Below are 14770 nucleotides of genomic sequence, written 5' to 3'. Positions count from 1 at the left end.
GTTACCCCTCTACATTAAAATGTACAATTACTGAAAACCTCTCACTAGTGATAACTCCAGACACAGGCGTAAATTGCCATTTATCACTATGAGATTGAAACAAGACGGATCTGAGTTTCTGGGTGTTCACATAGCTGAACAATAACACTATACGAGCTTCATTAATTTCCTTAAGTGCAAGGTGTTAATTTCAACACATTAGATTCACAATAAATTTCATAAGAGCTTTATTTGAAACATCACACATATAAAAACTACATACAATTTATCCCACAGTGGGCGAACATTTCCCAACAACATCATGATTAAAAACACATTTGAAATAAAACATGGAATGGCACTGCACAGAATGTCCATGGTGGCCACTTAGTGACACAGCTGAAAGTCATCTTATTTAAAAAGAATGATTGCTTGACACATCAGCATCAGGATTTGTGGAACCGATTCTTGCTGGGAAGGTAACCAGGAACTAATCAGAGACCTCCATTTTCTCTTGTTTGATGTTCTCTGTGGAGAGGGGAGGGGGTTACACCATGTTTATGGTTTTTACATAGTGAAGTGTTTAGTATGAATCAGGGAAATTATAGTCACCTGATGCTTGCTCTGACTTCATTCTCACCAGGACACACTTCTTTATCTCCAGGCCTATGGCCCTTGACAGTGGAGGGGGCACAGCATTTCCAACCTGGCAGAAAGCGGAAGAAGCAATTACATGATCTGTGACAGCACAAAGTGGACAGTTGACTAATGTTATTTGAGCTTTCATGTCTGTCAAATTTTGTGGAGAAGCCATGTTGGAATTGCTGGTATAAGCAGTAATTAAATCTGCAATAGACATTTTGGCCACTTGAGGGCAGTAGAGACAAGCTATAAAACAGACAGATGCAGACAGCTTACCAATTTCAGTAATACAAAGTACTTTGCCAAACTTTAACTAGTCAACAAAACAGTGATGCACCCCAAGCCTTACCTGTCTGTGTTTGTCCAGGATGTTTCCAAAGAAGCGATAGGTGTCGGGGAATCCCTGAGAGCGTGCACACTCCCTCACACTGACCACTCTGTGCTGCTCTGGATGCAGAACACGGCCCTGAAATTAAAATACCCTGGTTCAGCTTCAAAGGCAGAAAATATGTTCCTCCAGACCATGACGGCATCAATTGAATTGCTGTCCATCAGTATGCATTTCTATATTTTTTTTAGTTCAGAAAAAGTTGATGTACCTGCTTGCCCATAGGTTCAGGGTTGGTGACAGTAGTACTGAAGAAGCCGTCCCACTCCAGCCTGCCGTAGAGTCCTGCCCAGTGGTTGTGGCGGTTCCCAGTGTGGGGCAGACACCAAGGGATCAGGGTGTTAAACTGCCTGTCTGCAGGGTCACATGGCGTCCCTAAAACCACACAAACATGATCAGAGATGCATCCACCCTAGAAATCCAAGTTCTGTTGCTCCCATTATTCACATAAAAGAACTAAACCTACATACCTCCTGCACAAGTGCAAACACCTCTGAGTGCACCAGTGCTGCTGCGTCCATTCTTTTTATCAGAGTGTGTGTATCGCAGTTTCTTGGTCATGGTGCCATCTTTAAGACGAACCTCGATGTTGGGCAAATCCCTCCAGTCAGAGCCTGGAGCCAAGGGGATGTGACGCATCCGACCTTCAACCAGAGCACTCATGTCCTGAGGACACAAAGATATGTTATAAACTTTACTTTTGGTGCCAACTGGAGAGGAAGTGATCACACTATAATCCCACATTAACATAATACATCTACATCATGTTAATGCTACCACCAAGACAAAAGAAGTGCAAGTATGAGACAGCTCACCTTGCAGATATGATCTCTGAGGATTGGCTGATACTGTGTGCCTCGGATCTGCCTCTGGAACCAAGACTGAGGCTCCCCGTTGTAAGAAATCTCCAATGCAGCTGCACCATTGCGAATCTCTGGCAGGTCAGACATGGTGTCTCTGACAGTGATGGTTCTGTAGATTCCTCCGTTACCTCTGTTGAAGACAGACAATTTAGTCTCGTGTACAGGCAGTTTGTGAGTTGGATTTTAAATTTCAATAAATAGTGCTATAGGGTATGTTTAAATTACCGTGTAACATTACTGACGTATTTCTTCTCATCCACCACCACGCTCAGAGAGCAAGCTCTGGGAGCAAACACATGCAATGGCTCAGGATAACGAGGCAGCTCCTCGCCAGGAGCAGCAGCCAGGATGATTGCCCTGCGACGGGTCTGGGCAACACCGTACTGACCAGCCTGATGAGGAGGGCAGCACTGAGCATGTTAGTGGTCTAGCAAAGCAGATCCTAAAAATACTGGCATGTATGACAGTGGAGGAAGGGCGGAGTCACTGGTTAAACTGCTCATCATGTTAATAGAAGTAGGACTGTAACTGTTGTCAACTGGCATCCTCACATTTTTAAGAAATTCAGGGAGAATTTTAATTTGATAACTTGTGTAATTACTTTAAACAAAAAAGGTTTTGTATTTCCATCATGGTTCTCTAAATTTGAAAAAGCCAATTCAATTTGATGCTGCTGTTCCTGCCACAGCCAATTACTTGTTGGTGGATCTGGGGGACATATAGCCTGAAAGATAAGGAGCTTTACCAGGAGTTTCACACATGCTGAGCTTAATGCCATTCGCCCAGATCCAGCCAGAAGCATAATCTGGAATAAATATTGGCAAGACTTGAAAGAAAATAGTCAGAAGAGTCAGACCCACCTGAAGGACACCAAAAGTACACTGGTAGCCCATGCGCACTAGACAGCGTAGGGTCAGCTTCAAGACCATGGAATTTTTGAAGGAGACGAAGTTCCTCACATTCTCAAGCAGGAAGAATTTGGGTCTGTAGTAATCACAGTAACTGCAAGAGAGGAAAACCTATTTTACATGTGCACTTAAGGACCGTAGGGTTGATACTGCAGGAAACTTGCAGCATCGTGTTTATAATAAATCTCAAAGGGGTCAACATGACAATCTACTCTTTGCAGACACTGACCTGAGATAGGAGACCACAAGGGAGTTCTTGAAGGCAGAATAAGTGCGAGAGTTGAAGCGGTTCATCCCACTGAACCCTTGGCAAGGGGGTCCTCCACACAGCATCTCCACATCACCCTTCTGAGGCAGCTTCTGGCCGAGAGAATTTGTCTTCTCTCCAGACATGACCAACTTCAGCAAGATGTTGCAATCCTCAGTGAATACTGTGGTGCCAGGGTTGTTGAGCCTGAAGGCCTGTGCTGCTGGCTCCCACATCTCTATGGCCCACAGAGTCTCAGAGATACCTAAAAGCAACCAGCAACCACGTTTTCAGCATTACACTGGGAAAAAAAAAAAAAAAAAGGCATTTGCCCATACCTGTATGCATGTCAACATTAAACAGCATTTACCAGCCTGGTGGAAGCCTTCGGACAGTCCACCGCAGCCAGAGAACACATCCAGTGTGCGATATTTGGGCACTTTAAGTGTCTGTGGCTCATTCTGGGTTTCCTGTGGTTCCTGTGCAGCAGACGCCTTTCCTTTCCCTTTACCTTGGAAGAGCATAATAGGATCATTGGATTATGACTTTAGTGGGCCTAAAACCAAAAACACATTAAAAAAAAAGTGTTTTTTTATGTCTGCATTTTCACCTTTCCCTTTGCCCTTTCCTTTGCCTTTATGAACAGCCGAGCGGGCGTGATTTGGGGGGTCTTCAAAGCTTTTTGACTTCGCATTATAGGCCTGGGAGAGGAATACATAAGAGAACAAACATATACATTACATATTCAAGTACAGACATCACATTTCTCAACACTTGATCTTTTGATTCACATTGCAACTTTAGATTTTCACAAAGTTTTCATATTAGACAACTAGCATTATCGTCTTCAGTGGCTTTATTTTTCTCCTTATGCAATGTTACCAACTGTTTTACACAAAACCAACATTCTAGTGGTGGGGTGGCTGTTTAAATATATGCCATTTTGCTCAACAACTGATCAATTATCTAACCTGAAATTCCTGCAGATACAAAGTATTAACAACTGTACCTCCAGGAAATAGAACCGGTCAGGTCCACCACTGGAATAGTCCTGCACAGATTCATTCAGGTCTTCTCCGTATTCTACTTGACAGCGACCGAGCACCTCAGTCATGTCGACAGTCACTTCTTCATCACTCCAGTATAGCTGATTGATATCTGTGTGGTAACTGGCTTTGACACCTTTGTGAGTGTTCTCAGGCCTGGGAGATGAGAAAAACAGCCAGTTAATTCTGAACTATTCGTTACAGACAAACACTGAATGACAACCAATTTATAATGTCTTACCTGTAGAACTTGTAGAGTCTCAGTTTGACCTCAGAGGTGTCACTTTTCCCATTGCTCCGCCTGTGACAGAAGATCTCCTTGATGCGCCCGATGCGGAAAGGCTCTGGAGCATCCAGGTTTGACCCCTTGATGTAGTCTGAGGACTTCCTGTAATATTCTGGATATAACTCCTCATCCACATCATCTTTCCTGTGGGAGCGCTTCACTGGACTAGCTGGTTTCACACTGAGACCCAAACACAGAGGCATGAGTTTCATACAGTTTCTTTTTTATACAAGTTTGAGTAAATATTGAATCATGTCCCTCACCTGAAATTAAAAGCTTCAGGAGGCAGGTAGACACTGTCTCCCACTTTGAACTGCACCCCCTTAAAGCAGGCTACAGCATACAGAGCCTTGTTGTCGCTGTCTTTGTCCCCCAGGGGTTCAAATGAACGAGGCATTTCCTGTTCCTCTCTCTCTTTAGTCCTAACACAGCTGCCACAGAATCTGAAAGCAAAGGGGAGCACAGCCACAAGAAGGTTAAAACAAACAAAAGATCACATGTGCAGTACAAATGCATGTGTGGGTGGTGCTCACTTAAACTTGCAGTCTTCTGATGGAGTGGTCTTAGGAGGCGTCTCAAAGCGGGCAAACTCTGTGTCGTACCAGAACTGATAGAAGAAACTCTTCCCGTCATCCTCAATCACCTTGAGGTCAACATCCATGCCACCCTGCAATACAAAAGGTAACCATAGAATGAAGAAAAAAAAATAAAACAACACAAAGCAAATGAACCCGCTGTCAAGTTAACGTACCTCCATAAACCAGTTGTTAGATGGGGCCTTATACATGACATTAACTTTGCCTTGCACATAATTGAGCTGCATGTCTTCACACTCATCCACAATGACAAGCTCCAGCGGATCAGAGGACTCTCCCAGCACAGTGTGAATCCCACGAGTGAACCAGTGGGCATGGAACATCTTTCCATGGATGTCCTCCCACAGTGACGTGATCCTGAGGAGGATCAGCTCATTAGATTTATACAAACTACTGACAAAATGCTGTCAAAGATCTAAAACAAAATGTCCCACCTTGCCAGATACAAAGGAATGGTGGGATCCTCTGAAGACACTGAGACACAGTCGCCCACCTCTAGTACTTCATCATTCAGACAGACCTTCCTGTAGTACTGCCTCTTCCCTTCTGTCTGTGAGGCGTTGAAGAAAAATGTACTTTATGTTTATACACACACTGCTGGCTTCTCATGCATGACAGCAAAACTTCATACCAACCAAGGACGAGGAAAACAAATACCTGAATAGACTCTCCAATCCATGTCAGGTTGCACTGGGTCTGCTTCTTCCTCTTAGCATGAGAAACCTTTTTGGCCTTTGCTACTGCAATATCTTCCTCTTCAATGTTCTCATCATCTTCAGCCTCCTTTACCGCAAGGTTTGGGCACCTAAAAAGGTTGTAGGTTGGCAAAAGAGGAAATAAGGGCTAGAGACATTATGCACAAGTGTGCCATGCCCTCCTCACAGTACATGAAATGAGAACTCTTTCAAGTTTCTGTCACGTTTAACATTTGTCCTCATCTTTTCTACTACATTAGAAAAGCATTTACTAAGTGCACGTGTTAATTACACATAAAATCATTTAAACAGCCTCAGACCACAAAACCTTTGCCAACATACATTCAGAAGGATCTACAGACTGAACTGCCCAGCCACACACTCACCTTCTATGCTTACAAGCCTGCTTGCTTTTGCCACTTCCTCCAAATTTGATCATGTCCTTGCAAGCTGTGCACTTGCCACAATCAGGAGACTGGCAAACCTGGAGACAGACAAAGAAAATGTATGCATTTCAACTGTTAAAGACATACAGATGACAAATCAAATATCAGACACTGCTGAATTTGAACAGTGGGACGTCACTGTCATGACCACTCACCTCACAGACCCCACAGCGCTGTCTTTTGAGCCCAACACTCTCTTTATCATTCTGTTCTATCTGATCAGAGAAGAAGGTATCAAAGATCTGGTAGACCAGCTTTGTAGTGGTCGCTTTAGTTGGTCCCTTACTGTCCTTCTCTATCTTTGTTGGGTGACGAATGGCCTGTCTTCTGGCAGCTCTCCTGTCAATAGAATAAAGCTTGTGTTCAGAGGAGAGATCCATTTGGCTTGGCACAAACACCTGATGATATGTGGAGCGATGGCATTATGAAGCCCCTGGCTGTCAACACACCACAGCATCAGGCCATGCAACATAAGAAACAAGCAAACAAAACCAAAAAGACACAGTAAAAATGTACAATGCAGAGTTCCCGTTAGATGCAACTGGTCAATTAAATCCTTCCCTAACATTCTGGCCTGCACAGACTTGAGGTTTAAAGAGTGTGCTTTGCTCTCAGTGATGCTAAGGAGAATCCTGGCTTACAGAGGCCAAGGTCTAACTAACTTTGTTTTATATTTTCTATGACTGTAATTAATCCAGGGCTTAATACATTAAGCCCAAGGTTAAGGGTCAACAAATCAGAATCATCATCAAATAGGGTTAACATCCTTATGCACTTAATAACTCTCCATAAGTTATTGAGTTTTAACTTGACAATCAAGACAATGATTTTTCTTTTTTGTTAAAACAGTGATGGTTCACATAGGAATATCCCACGTTCAAACTTGCAAGTGTGAAACAACCGTCTGTCAAGGGCTTATTGTAGCATGGATTAAGTGCAGCGAGAAAACCCCTCAGGAGACACCACTGAAGTTCAAGGCTTCAACTGATCTTCCTTTCAGAGATGACTTCTGCGTGACGATCAGTTACCTTTTGGAGTCACTCCAGCCAATATGACTTATATGCTGTGTTTTTTTAAGTGTAAGTGTGACAAGTACCAGAAGAGAGTTTGCATGACTGCAATGTTGAACAAAAAGGGGGGAAAAAAATGCATATTTGAACAAAAGAAATTTCATGACTGATAAATCTAGTTTCTTACACTGGGGCGAGTCAGTTTTTTACATGACAATACACATACAGACATCTCAAAAGAAAACTTCTTTTTTTGGTAATAAATTCAATCTCACCAGGCATTTTTAATATTTAAATTTTATCTATTGTGACTGACTCAAGATAACTTATGGACACTGGTCCGCACGCACGCACGCACACACGCTATATGGCCAGAATTCAAATATGCCAGATAAACTAAAACAAAAACAAAAGGGAAAGCGAAGATGTAAATTAATTTAGAAATAATATTCCAGCGTGAACTTGTATAATGCTCTTTTTGTCCATACAGCTTCTAAATGCTTCACACTAACACACCACCATACAAGCTAAGGATGCATTCACAACAAGGCCTACCTACCAGTACAGCAGCATGCTGCATTAGGAAATGTCAAAGGAACGTTAGACATTAGGGAGAACAAGGAGTGAGGAGCAGAAATACAGGAATATAAGCAAAAAAATAAATAAATAAAATAAAAATCCTGAAGCATTTGTGTTGCAAAGGAGCCGCTGCTAGAAAAACTGGGTGAAGCTGAGAATGGGAAGTCTTCATTTAAGTTATAGCAGTAGCATGTTGTCTACATTCCGCATGATTTGCTTACAGTGTCTACGGAAAGCTTACTTATATGCTGTATGAACAGCACAATAAAGTGACAATTTCAAGTAATTACAGCAATCCTCCTTGAAGGGCCAAAGAGTTTGCAGATTCACATTCCAACCACCAACTTAACACCCCTCCTCCCCCTTTAGCTGCTAGTGAAGTGAGGAGATGTGATGTTTACATGGGTTTAAGTGTAAACCTGTGCACTACACCCTCAAAAGGCTCAGGAATCAAAGCCACTTCCAAAGATTACTTCCAGCAGACACTGCTTCACAGGTAAGAAGGAACCATATTCTGATCTTTCAGCCATACCTCTTTCCTAGAGTGACTCCTGCAAGCTTGATCAGATCTCTCATGCAGGGAGTAACAATGATGGGCTGCTCATCCGAGTCACCAGCCTCATCGTAGCTCTCCACCTGCTCCACCACAAACTGGGCATGACGCAGTAATGTGTCTTCAGTGAAGCAGTTGAAGTTTAGTCCTGCAGGAGGCACGGTTGTCTGAGGGTAGGAGAAAGAAGGGGGTCAGTGTCATGTTTTTCCTTACCTCAGCAATGTTATGCTCACAAAATATCACTTGTGTGTGAGACTAGTCTAGTTTCTGTAAAACATCCTCTTAAGTGATAGCACTTATAGCACTTCATTTTGATGAATAAGAAAATCTTGCTTTAACAAATCATGCACTCTTCATAGTTTATGCAGGTTCATAGTGACCTGAAAAAGCAACATGTTTTGCCAGTATTGTATTAATTAGTTAGTTTGTAAAGAATAAAGATTATTCAAGAGGCCCACCCATCCACAGGTTCTAACCAAATGTTGGTTAAATGATGGCATTTACTTGAAAAATTGATTGAACAATTAGTTAAATGGTAGACTTTTTTGTCAATCACAAATCAACATATTGACCAGTAGATTCAATGCTACCTGAAAAACATGATTACTTGTCTCGATCGACTTTTCTATAAAATGACTGACTCAGCACTTCACTGATGACCCCTTGAAAAACAGAACCATGTTTAGTACGGCAGAAGCTGTTGCGATCGACTAACAAAGATAGCGCTTTGTTCCATTCACACAAGTCCTCACCTCAATCTTGTTGAGAAGGTCCTCATATGTAGCATCACGATTCTTCTGGAGGAATTCCACCACAATCTTGCTCATGTAGATCTTCTCCTGCATCAGTGCAAAGATGGGTGCATACTCCTCACTTGGGTGCATCAAGATGTAATCAGCAAAAGCTGGACGATGAAGAAGACAAAGATACAAACCATGAGTACATCATACAGAGTAAAATAGATTAAAATCTAAAGCAGCAAACTTAGAACTTTGCTACCTGTAGTAAAACCAATTAACGCCTTTTCTCCACCATCAAAACCAGTGATCCACCAGGCATTGATAGGACCAAGTTTCTTGGCAGGGACACCACCTGAAGCGGGAGGGAGACACCACACACAAACTAAGACAAACATCTGCTTGGTTGTAGTGGTTACGAGAAGAAACAGAGGGAAAACAAACAAAACCACATGTACAAGCATCATTAAGTTTACATTTTTGAAATGTGTATTTTCATACCATCCAAGCAAGGGTTGTCATCATAGATTGGCTTGACAACACAGCTAAAGTACAGCTCCACGTTCTTCTCAATTAGTCCAGAGTCAAATGGACAAAGGTGGCCACGCTTGTCATACACACTGTAAGACATCAAGCGTTCCATCACTGACAAAACCTCAGGTGCTGCAATATGAAAACTTGTAACACCATGATATGTCAGAAAAGCAATACCTGCACACCTACAGACAGACCAAAACTTGACAAAAGAAAACAAGACTCCCACACACTTTAACTCTACACTTGCAATCAGAAACATTTATTAATAATAATATTTTGGTACAAAGACCATCATCGGGTTATTTAGCATAAGAAGAGAGAGCATCTTTAATAAGTAGGTTGGCACGTGCAGAAATCAAGTCACCCTATAGGCTGACATCACTCATGGAATCATGCAAAAACCACAGACCAATCAGGTCACAAGTCTATGTGGGCAGCCTCATGATGACTTTTGTTTTGTTGGGTCAATACTATGACACACAAGAATGGACATGTTTGTCTTCTGAGCTGGGCAAACAAGCCAAGTGTCACCTAGAATCACTTACCTGAAGTTTGTAATCTTGTGTTGTGGCAGGTCTTCATAGCTCTCAAATCCATCCTCATTTGAGTCAAACAGGGAGAGGCGCTCATCTGTTAACATTTCTGGTTCATCCAGCTGAAGGTGAAGAGAGCACAATTATTTAAAGGTTTCACTTTCTTCTAGTCAATATAAGTGATGACATTAAAAAAAGAAACTAACAATGGTAAAAACATACTTACAAGCACATGCAATACCAAAGACAAGTAACATAGGCTTTCATGTGGTGTGGTGTATTTAGTTATTAGGGGTGAAAAGCTGTATGCAAAATAAACTCTTTATTCTCTTTGAGGTTTTTATAAAGAACACACATAATCACAACAAATTTACAAAACAAACCCACCGCATTATCGGGATCCCCTTGAAAGAACTTGAGGTCTGAGTCATCCAAGTATTGTCTGCAGTCTGGACATTTGGGGGGTGGTGTCTAAAACCAAAAAACAAAAGAAAAAAAAGAATTAATATACAGGTCATGTCAGATCAAAGCATTAATGCTTAATGTTTCCAGCTATGATACTGTGCTGAATGAAACAATTCATTACCTTTGCAGCAGAAACACTCTTAACAATCTCACTCTTGGATTCTTCTGGAGCAGCACTGCAAAAAGAAAAGTATCAGTATGTTCACTTGAGTGTGAGCTCCATCATCGTCATCATTAATGTTCAGAGGTCAAAAGACGTACTTTTCATCCGAGTCCACTTTGAGACGCTTCTCCTCCCGGGACTACAACAGATTTGAAAGTATGGGCAGTATTGCATATCAAACATTGTAAATTGCACAGACTCCTGATGTTTAAATATCAACAACACATAATAATGCCTCACCTCTTCAACATCATTTTCCTCCTTCTTCGGCTCATTTTGGCCATTAGAAACTTCTCCATTCAAGTCTTCAGACTTGCGCTTTTGACTGTGAGACAGATTTTACTTTAAGACTGAGTACAGACACTTGTACATGCAAAACGTGATTTTTTTTTTCTCCACTTGGTGAAAATCAATGAAAGAGTCAAGTGAATGGCAGTGAATGACAAAGTATAACACACAAGATAAAACTAATATACGCACACTTTAGAGAACATTGACAAGATGGATGGCTGTTTCCCACTGTTTCTTGTAACTCTGGTGCTGGCAGGAGACTCTACAAAGAAAAACATACCTGTTTTATTATATGCAGTTTGTGGGTCATCGCCATCTTGAAATGCAACGGCTACATGATTCATGAAGTATATGTCAGTGTCAAACTTACTTTTGGTGTCAGAATTTGCCTTGCTCCTGCGTCCACCCTTCCCTTTAGGAGCAGTTGGTGACTTGACGGCCTCCTCCTCCTCCTGTACGTCCATAGTTACATCTTCATTGTCCTCATCTTTGTGGGAGCCATTTGTGAAGCCATTTGTTTTTCCATTCTGGTCCACACCATCAACGTGTGAGCCATTTTCAAGATGAAGCTCTTTTCCAAGCAAAGCCTTTACATTAGCGATGTAGTCCTCCTGAGGAAAGTACGCGGCATACATTGCATGTCACAGGAGAAATAATGAGAAGCAGAATTCCAGGATTAGTGATGATTCTGATACCATCAAGAGTCACTAACCATTGAGATCTCTGAACTCTTCATCTTTTCCTCCAGGCTGGTAAGCTGGTCCTGAGCATCAACATGCAAGAAGTCCTGCACCAACTTGAGCTTCTCTTTCACATGATCCTGGAATGGCATTTTAAGAAAAAGGATAAAGTCAGGAAACCTAAGCTTAACTTATGCAGTTAAGAGTCCAAAACAAAAGTACAGTAAATTCATGATGTACATATAAAAGTACTACAATACATGTATGGCTTGACTTTTGAGTGCTGTGTTGACTGACATTATTTCCCTAAAACACATTGCATAACAGAATCAGAGAGACTACTTGCTGCCGGAAAACTGTCAAAATATGATAATTAATAACTGCTCACCTAATAAATCCTTGATAATACATATTTTAATTCAGATTTCTGGCATATTAAAACTTGACATCTGAGATAATCATCTCAATTGCACCTTTATTGAGATGTTAGCACATGTTTTACATAAAAAGTTATAACTTGAAGATGACAGCATTAAGGCTTGAACTTATATCTTGATTATACCTTCATGACACTTTGGAAAGTGATACATGTTTGAGATATTAAATCCAAATCAATTTGCTAACATGCAGGGCACCTGTGGAGCAGCCCTGGGACTTGTTTCTAGATACCATCATCTGTACAGTTCACCTCTCTGCTTTGAAAAGTATAGAGAGACTCATTCATTATAAATGAACTACACACAAGAGTTCTGTGAAATCCAATGGAGGGTGGAGCTTGGCAGTGATATGACTGTATATTTTAAACCTAGATTCATGTTCAATGGTCCTTGGAGTCCCAAACTGAACAGTCATTAGCAACTCCAATTAGTGAGCAGCTGGGGTAACACTTTAAGAGACTACTTGCAGGCGTTCAGGTGCAATAGGTAGACACAGAACCCACCTCGTCTGAGAATCCATCCTCATCCAGCACCTGCAGCCTGTAAACAACGCACATGTCAAAACAGCACTGTAGTAAGTCACTTAACTGATATGATGACAGAGTCTAAAACATCTACGAGCACATTTACAACAACGGTTGTAGCAGTGAAACCGGTGTAACGGCGGGCGAGCAGAAACACAGATGGCAAAACTTCCTGAGTGGCGCCAAATCCCACACGCTGCTCCATCCATTGACAGGCTAAGATGCTAACTGGCTAACGTTAACGGGGAGCTAATGTTAACGCTGTATGCAGGATCAACCCTGACTGTCAAGAGGCAACAAGCTAATGCTAGCTGCAGTTGCTAGTACAAGCAAAACATAAAGTAGTGGCCCCGCTCACAACAACGAGGGTAAGTCCAAAGCAGTTAGTTAGACGGGCTGCACTGTTGTTTTTGTGGCTTGTGGACTAAGACAAGCTGCATGCATGCTACATAATCAGGGCATTTTTAGCATTCACGTTACTAACGTTATCGTACCTTTTCCTGACATCCTCTGGCAGAGACAGGGAAGTCCTGGATGGCATGGCAATTAGCTAGCTAAACGTATAAGACAAGGGAGATAAAACAGCTTTAAAATCCGTTAAAACAATGTTTAAACCCGCCGTTGGCGACTACAGTGCGGCTCCACAGTGACTGTCTGTCTTGAGCTGTTTCTTGCAATGGATGCTATAAGCAATTCGGGCGCGCGGGCCGTCTTTTCGCGCGGAAACCCGGGTGTTGTGGAATGTACCACTACATTGATGTATGGGTAACCATTTTCAGTATGGGATGTAATATTTCGGTACTTAGTGCATCGTTTGATTGCGCAACACATTTTCTTGAAAACACAATGTATTTGGAGCACAATTGTGATTGTCACGTGGTTGTATTTTTGAAATTACTATTTTCTTGAAATGAACAAGTAACTCGATCTACCCCTACCATTCACTAGATGTTGTAGACAACTGACCAAGCGGAAGCAATCTGAACGTTTACTAATGAGACATATTAGCAATAAATATCTGCATTTGAGATGGTATGTACCTGTACTTTTGAATGAACGCATTCAATAGATGACACTGTGCTTCTTGTGAATAATAGAGTCGTTGTGTTAGTGCAGGATAACAGCTGGAGATGACACACTTTCCTGTGTTACTGTAATGTATGTTTATGATCCCGATCCCGGCTCGATTTCTCTTTGTTTCACTCTTGTATATGGAAGTATAGATGCAAATTGGAGCGAGTTATATGATTTCATTTCTTAGATTTGTAGTTAGAGAATAATTTGGGGAAAGCGTCCTTCAGATGTTGCTTGCTATATGCCCATTTTACCACAAGGTGGCACTATGTCATTGAAAGCCTGAAAAGGCTTCATGGCTTTTTCGGGTTAAAAAATCATGGCTGCGGATCTTCTCTTTGTCATGTTGTGCATGCATATTCAACCTGGCGATACATACTGTCAGTTGCTCCCCAGAAGTTCGACCTACACACCTCTATTTAATTAACGAGGCAGTTCACGCAAGTGTGTGTGTGCGCGCGCGCACACAGTACAATATTTACGTAATCTAGTGTAGATTATTTGCAGGTGTGTTGGGTTTTTCGTCCATGTTTTGTTTATTGGTATAAATTAATCCAAACTGTCCTGGTTTGCAGAGACAAAGCCACTCGGGTCTTGTGTGCCGACTTAAATGTTTTTGTGTATACAACTTCACCTACAGGTTTCTGAGTCTGATGTCATATCCTGCAGGGCACTGGAAAGACTTGGCCGTCTTCCCAGCAGTGCAGGCTCCTGGGGCTGATTCAGCCAACATTCCCACCCAGGAATCCTGGACGTCTGACAGGAAACAGGCCCAACTCTCCCAAGGCCACCATAAGTCAGCCTCTCCCCTCACCCCAAGTCTCCCCCCTACCCGAAAACCTCTCCTGGGACCTTCTTTATGCTTCTCTCAGACAAACTAACTTACAAATAGACATTCTTCTTTACCACACCCCAGTTTCACCCTCCCTGCCCTCTGCCCAGCTTCCCATCATGGCCTGGTCTTGCTTTAGCCTTCAAGCAAGTGAACAACTTTATTAGGTAAGAGAGCCAAGATTAATGCCCAGGCAGCATTTGCATGTACAATTCCAGGCTTTCATGTTGAAACTAGTGTTTTCCTGACCTTGTCAGAG

At 42.0% G+C, this 14770-nt stretch overlaps 1 protein-coding gene across 2 annotated transcripts; it reads right to left on the bottom strand.

The window, feature by feature from the left end:
• Window positions 1-210: 210 nt before the first annotated feature.
• dnmt1 (DNA (cytosine-5-)-methyltransferase 1) lies at window positions 211-13334 on the bottom strand. Of its 2 annotated transcripts, XM_076752659.1 has the most exons (35): window positions 13100-13301; window positions 12585-12621; window positions 11677-11784; window positions 11335-11575; window positions 11154-11226; window positions 10914-10998; window positions 10772-10812; window positions 10632-10686; window positions 10433-10516; window positions 10058-10167; window positions 9477-9595; window positions 9238-9330; window positions 8991-9142; window positions 8218-8405; window positions 7666-7680; window positions 6252-6435; window positions 6037-6134; window positions 5613-5760; window positions 5390-5505; window positions 5111-5312; window positions 4893-5026; window positions 4623-4802; window positions 4315-4539; window positions 4037-4229; window positions 3638-3728; window positions 3398-3538; window positions 3010-3292; window positions 2733-2874; window positions 2098-2264; window positions 1825-2002; window positions 1480-1675; window positions 1221-1384; window positions 971-1087; window positions 592-685; window positions 211-507 (listed from the first exon to the last, which is right to left on the bottom strand). In XM_076752659.1, exons 1-35 carry the CDS (start codon window positions 13144-13146, stop codon window positions 470-472), a joined length of 4539 nt encoding a protein of 1512 aa, XP_076608774.1. In that variant the 5' UTR covers window positions 13147-13301; the 3' UTR covers window positions 211-469. The 2 variants fall into 2 exon arrangements, with proteins under 2 accessions (XP_076608774.1, XP_076608775.1); XM_076752660.1 differs by lacking the exon at window positions 7666-7680 and having other exon boundaries at window positions 13100-13334.
• Between the last annotated feature and the right edge of the window lie 1436 nt (window positions 13335-14770).

The sequence above is a fragment of the Chaetodon auriga genome, chromosome 16 (assembly GCF_051107435.1).
Source record: "Chaetodon auriga isolate fChaAug3 chromosome 16, fChaAug3.hap1, whole genome shotgun sequence".
NCBI classification, from domain to species: domain Eukaryota; kingdom Metazoa; phylum Chordata; class Actinopteri; order Chaetodontiformes; family Chaetodontidae; genus Chaetodon; species Chaetodon auriga.
The sequence above is the reverse complement of the archived record's forward strand: the minus strand, read 5'-3'. Positions and strand labels throughout refer to the sequence as shown.

Bases quoted from the DNA above. Each gene is read 5' to 3' on its own strand.
- dnmt1 (XM_076752659.1), bottom strand. From the start codon at position 13,146: ATGCCATCCAGGACTTCCCTGTCTCTGCCAGAGGATGTCAGGAAAAG. The intron at 11,785-12,584 runs GTGGGTTCTGTG...ATGCCATTCCAG, and splicing joins AGGATGGATTCTCAGACGAG to GATCATGTGAAAGAGAAGCT. The intron at 11,227-11,334 runs GTAAGTTTGACA...TTTTCTTTGTAG, and splicing joins GGCAAATTCTGACACCAAAA to AGTCTCCTGCCAGCACCAGA.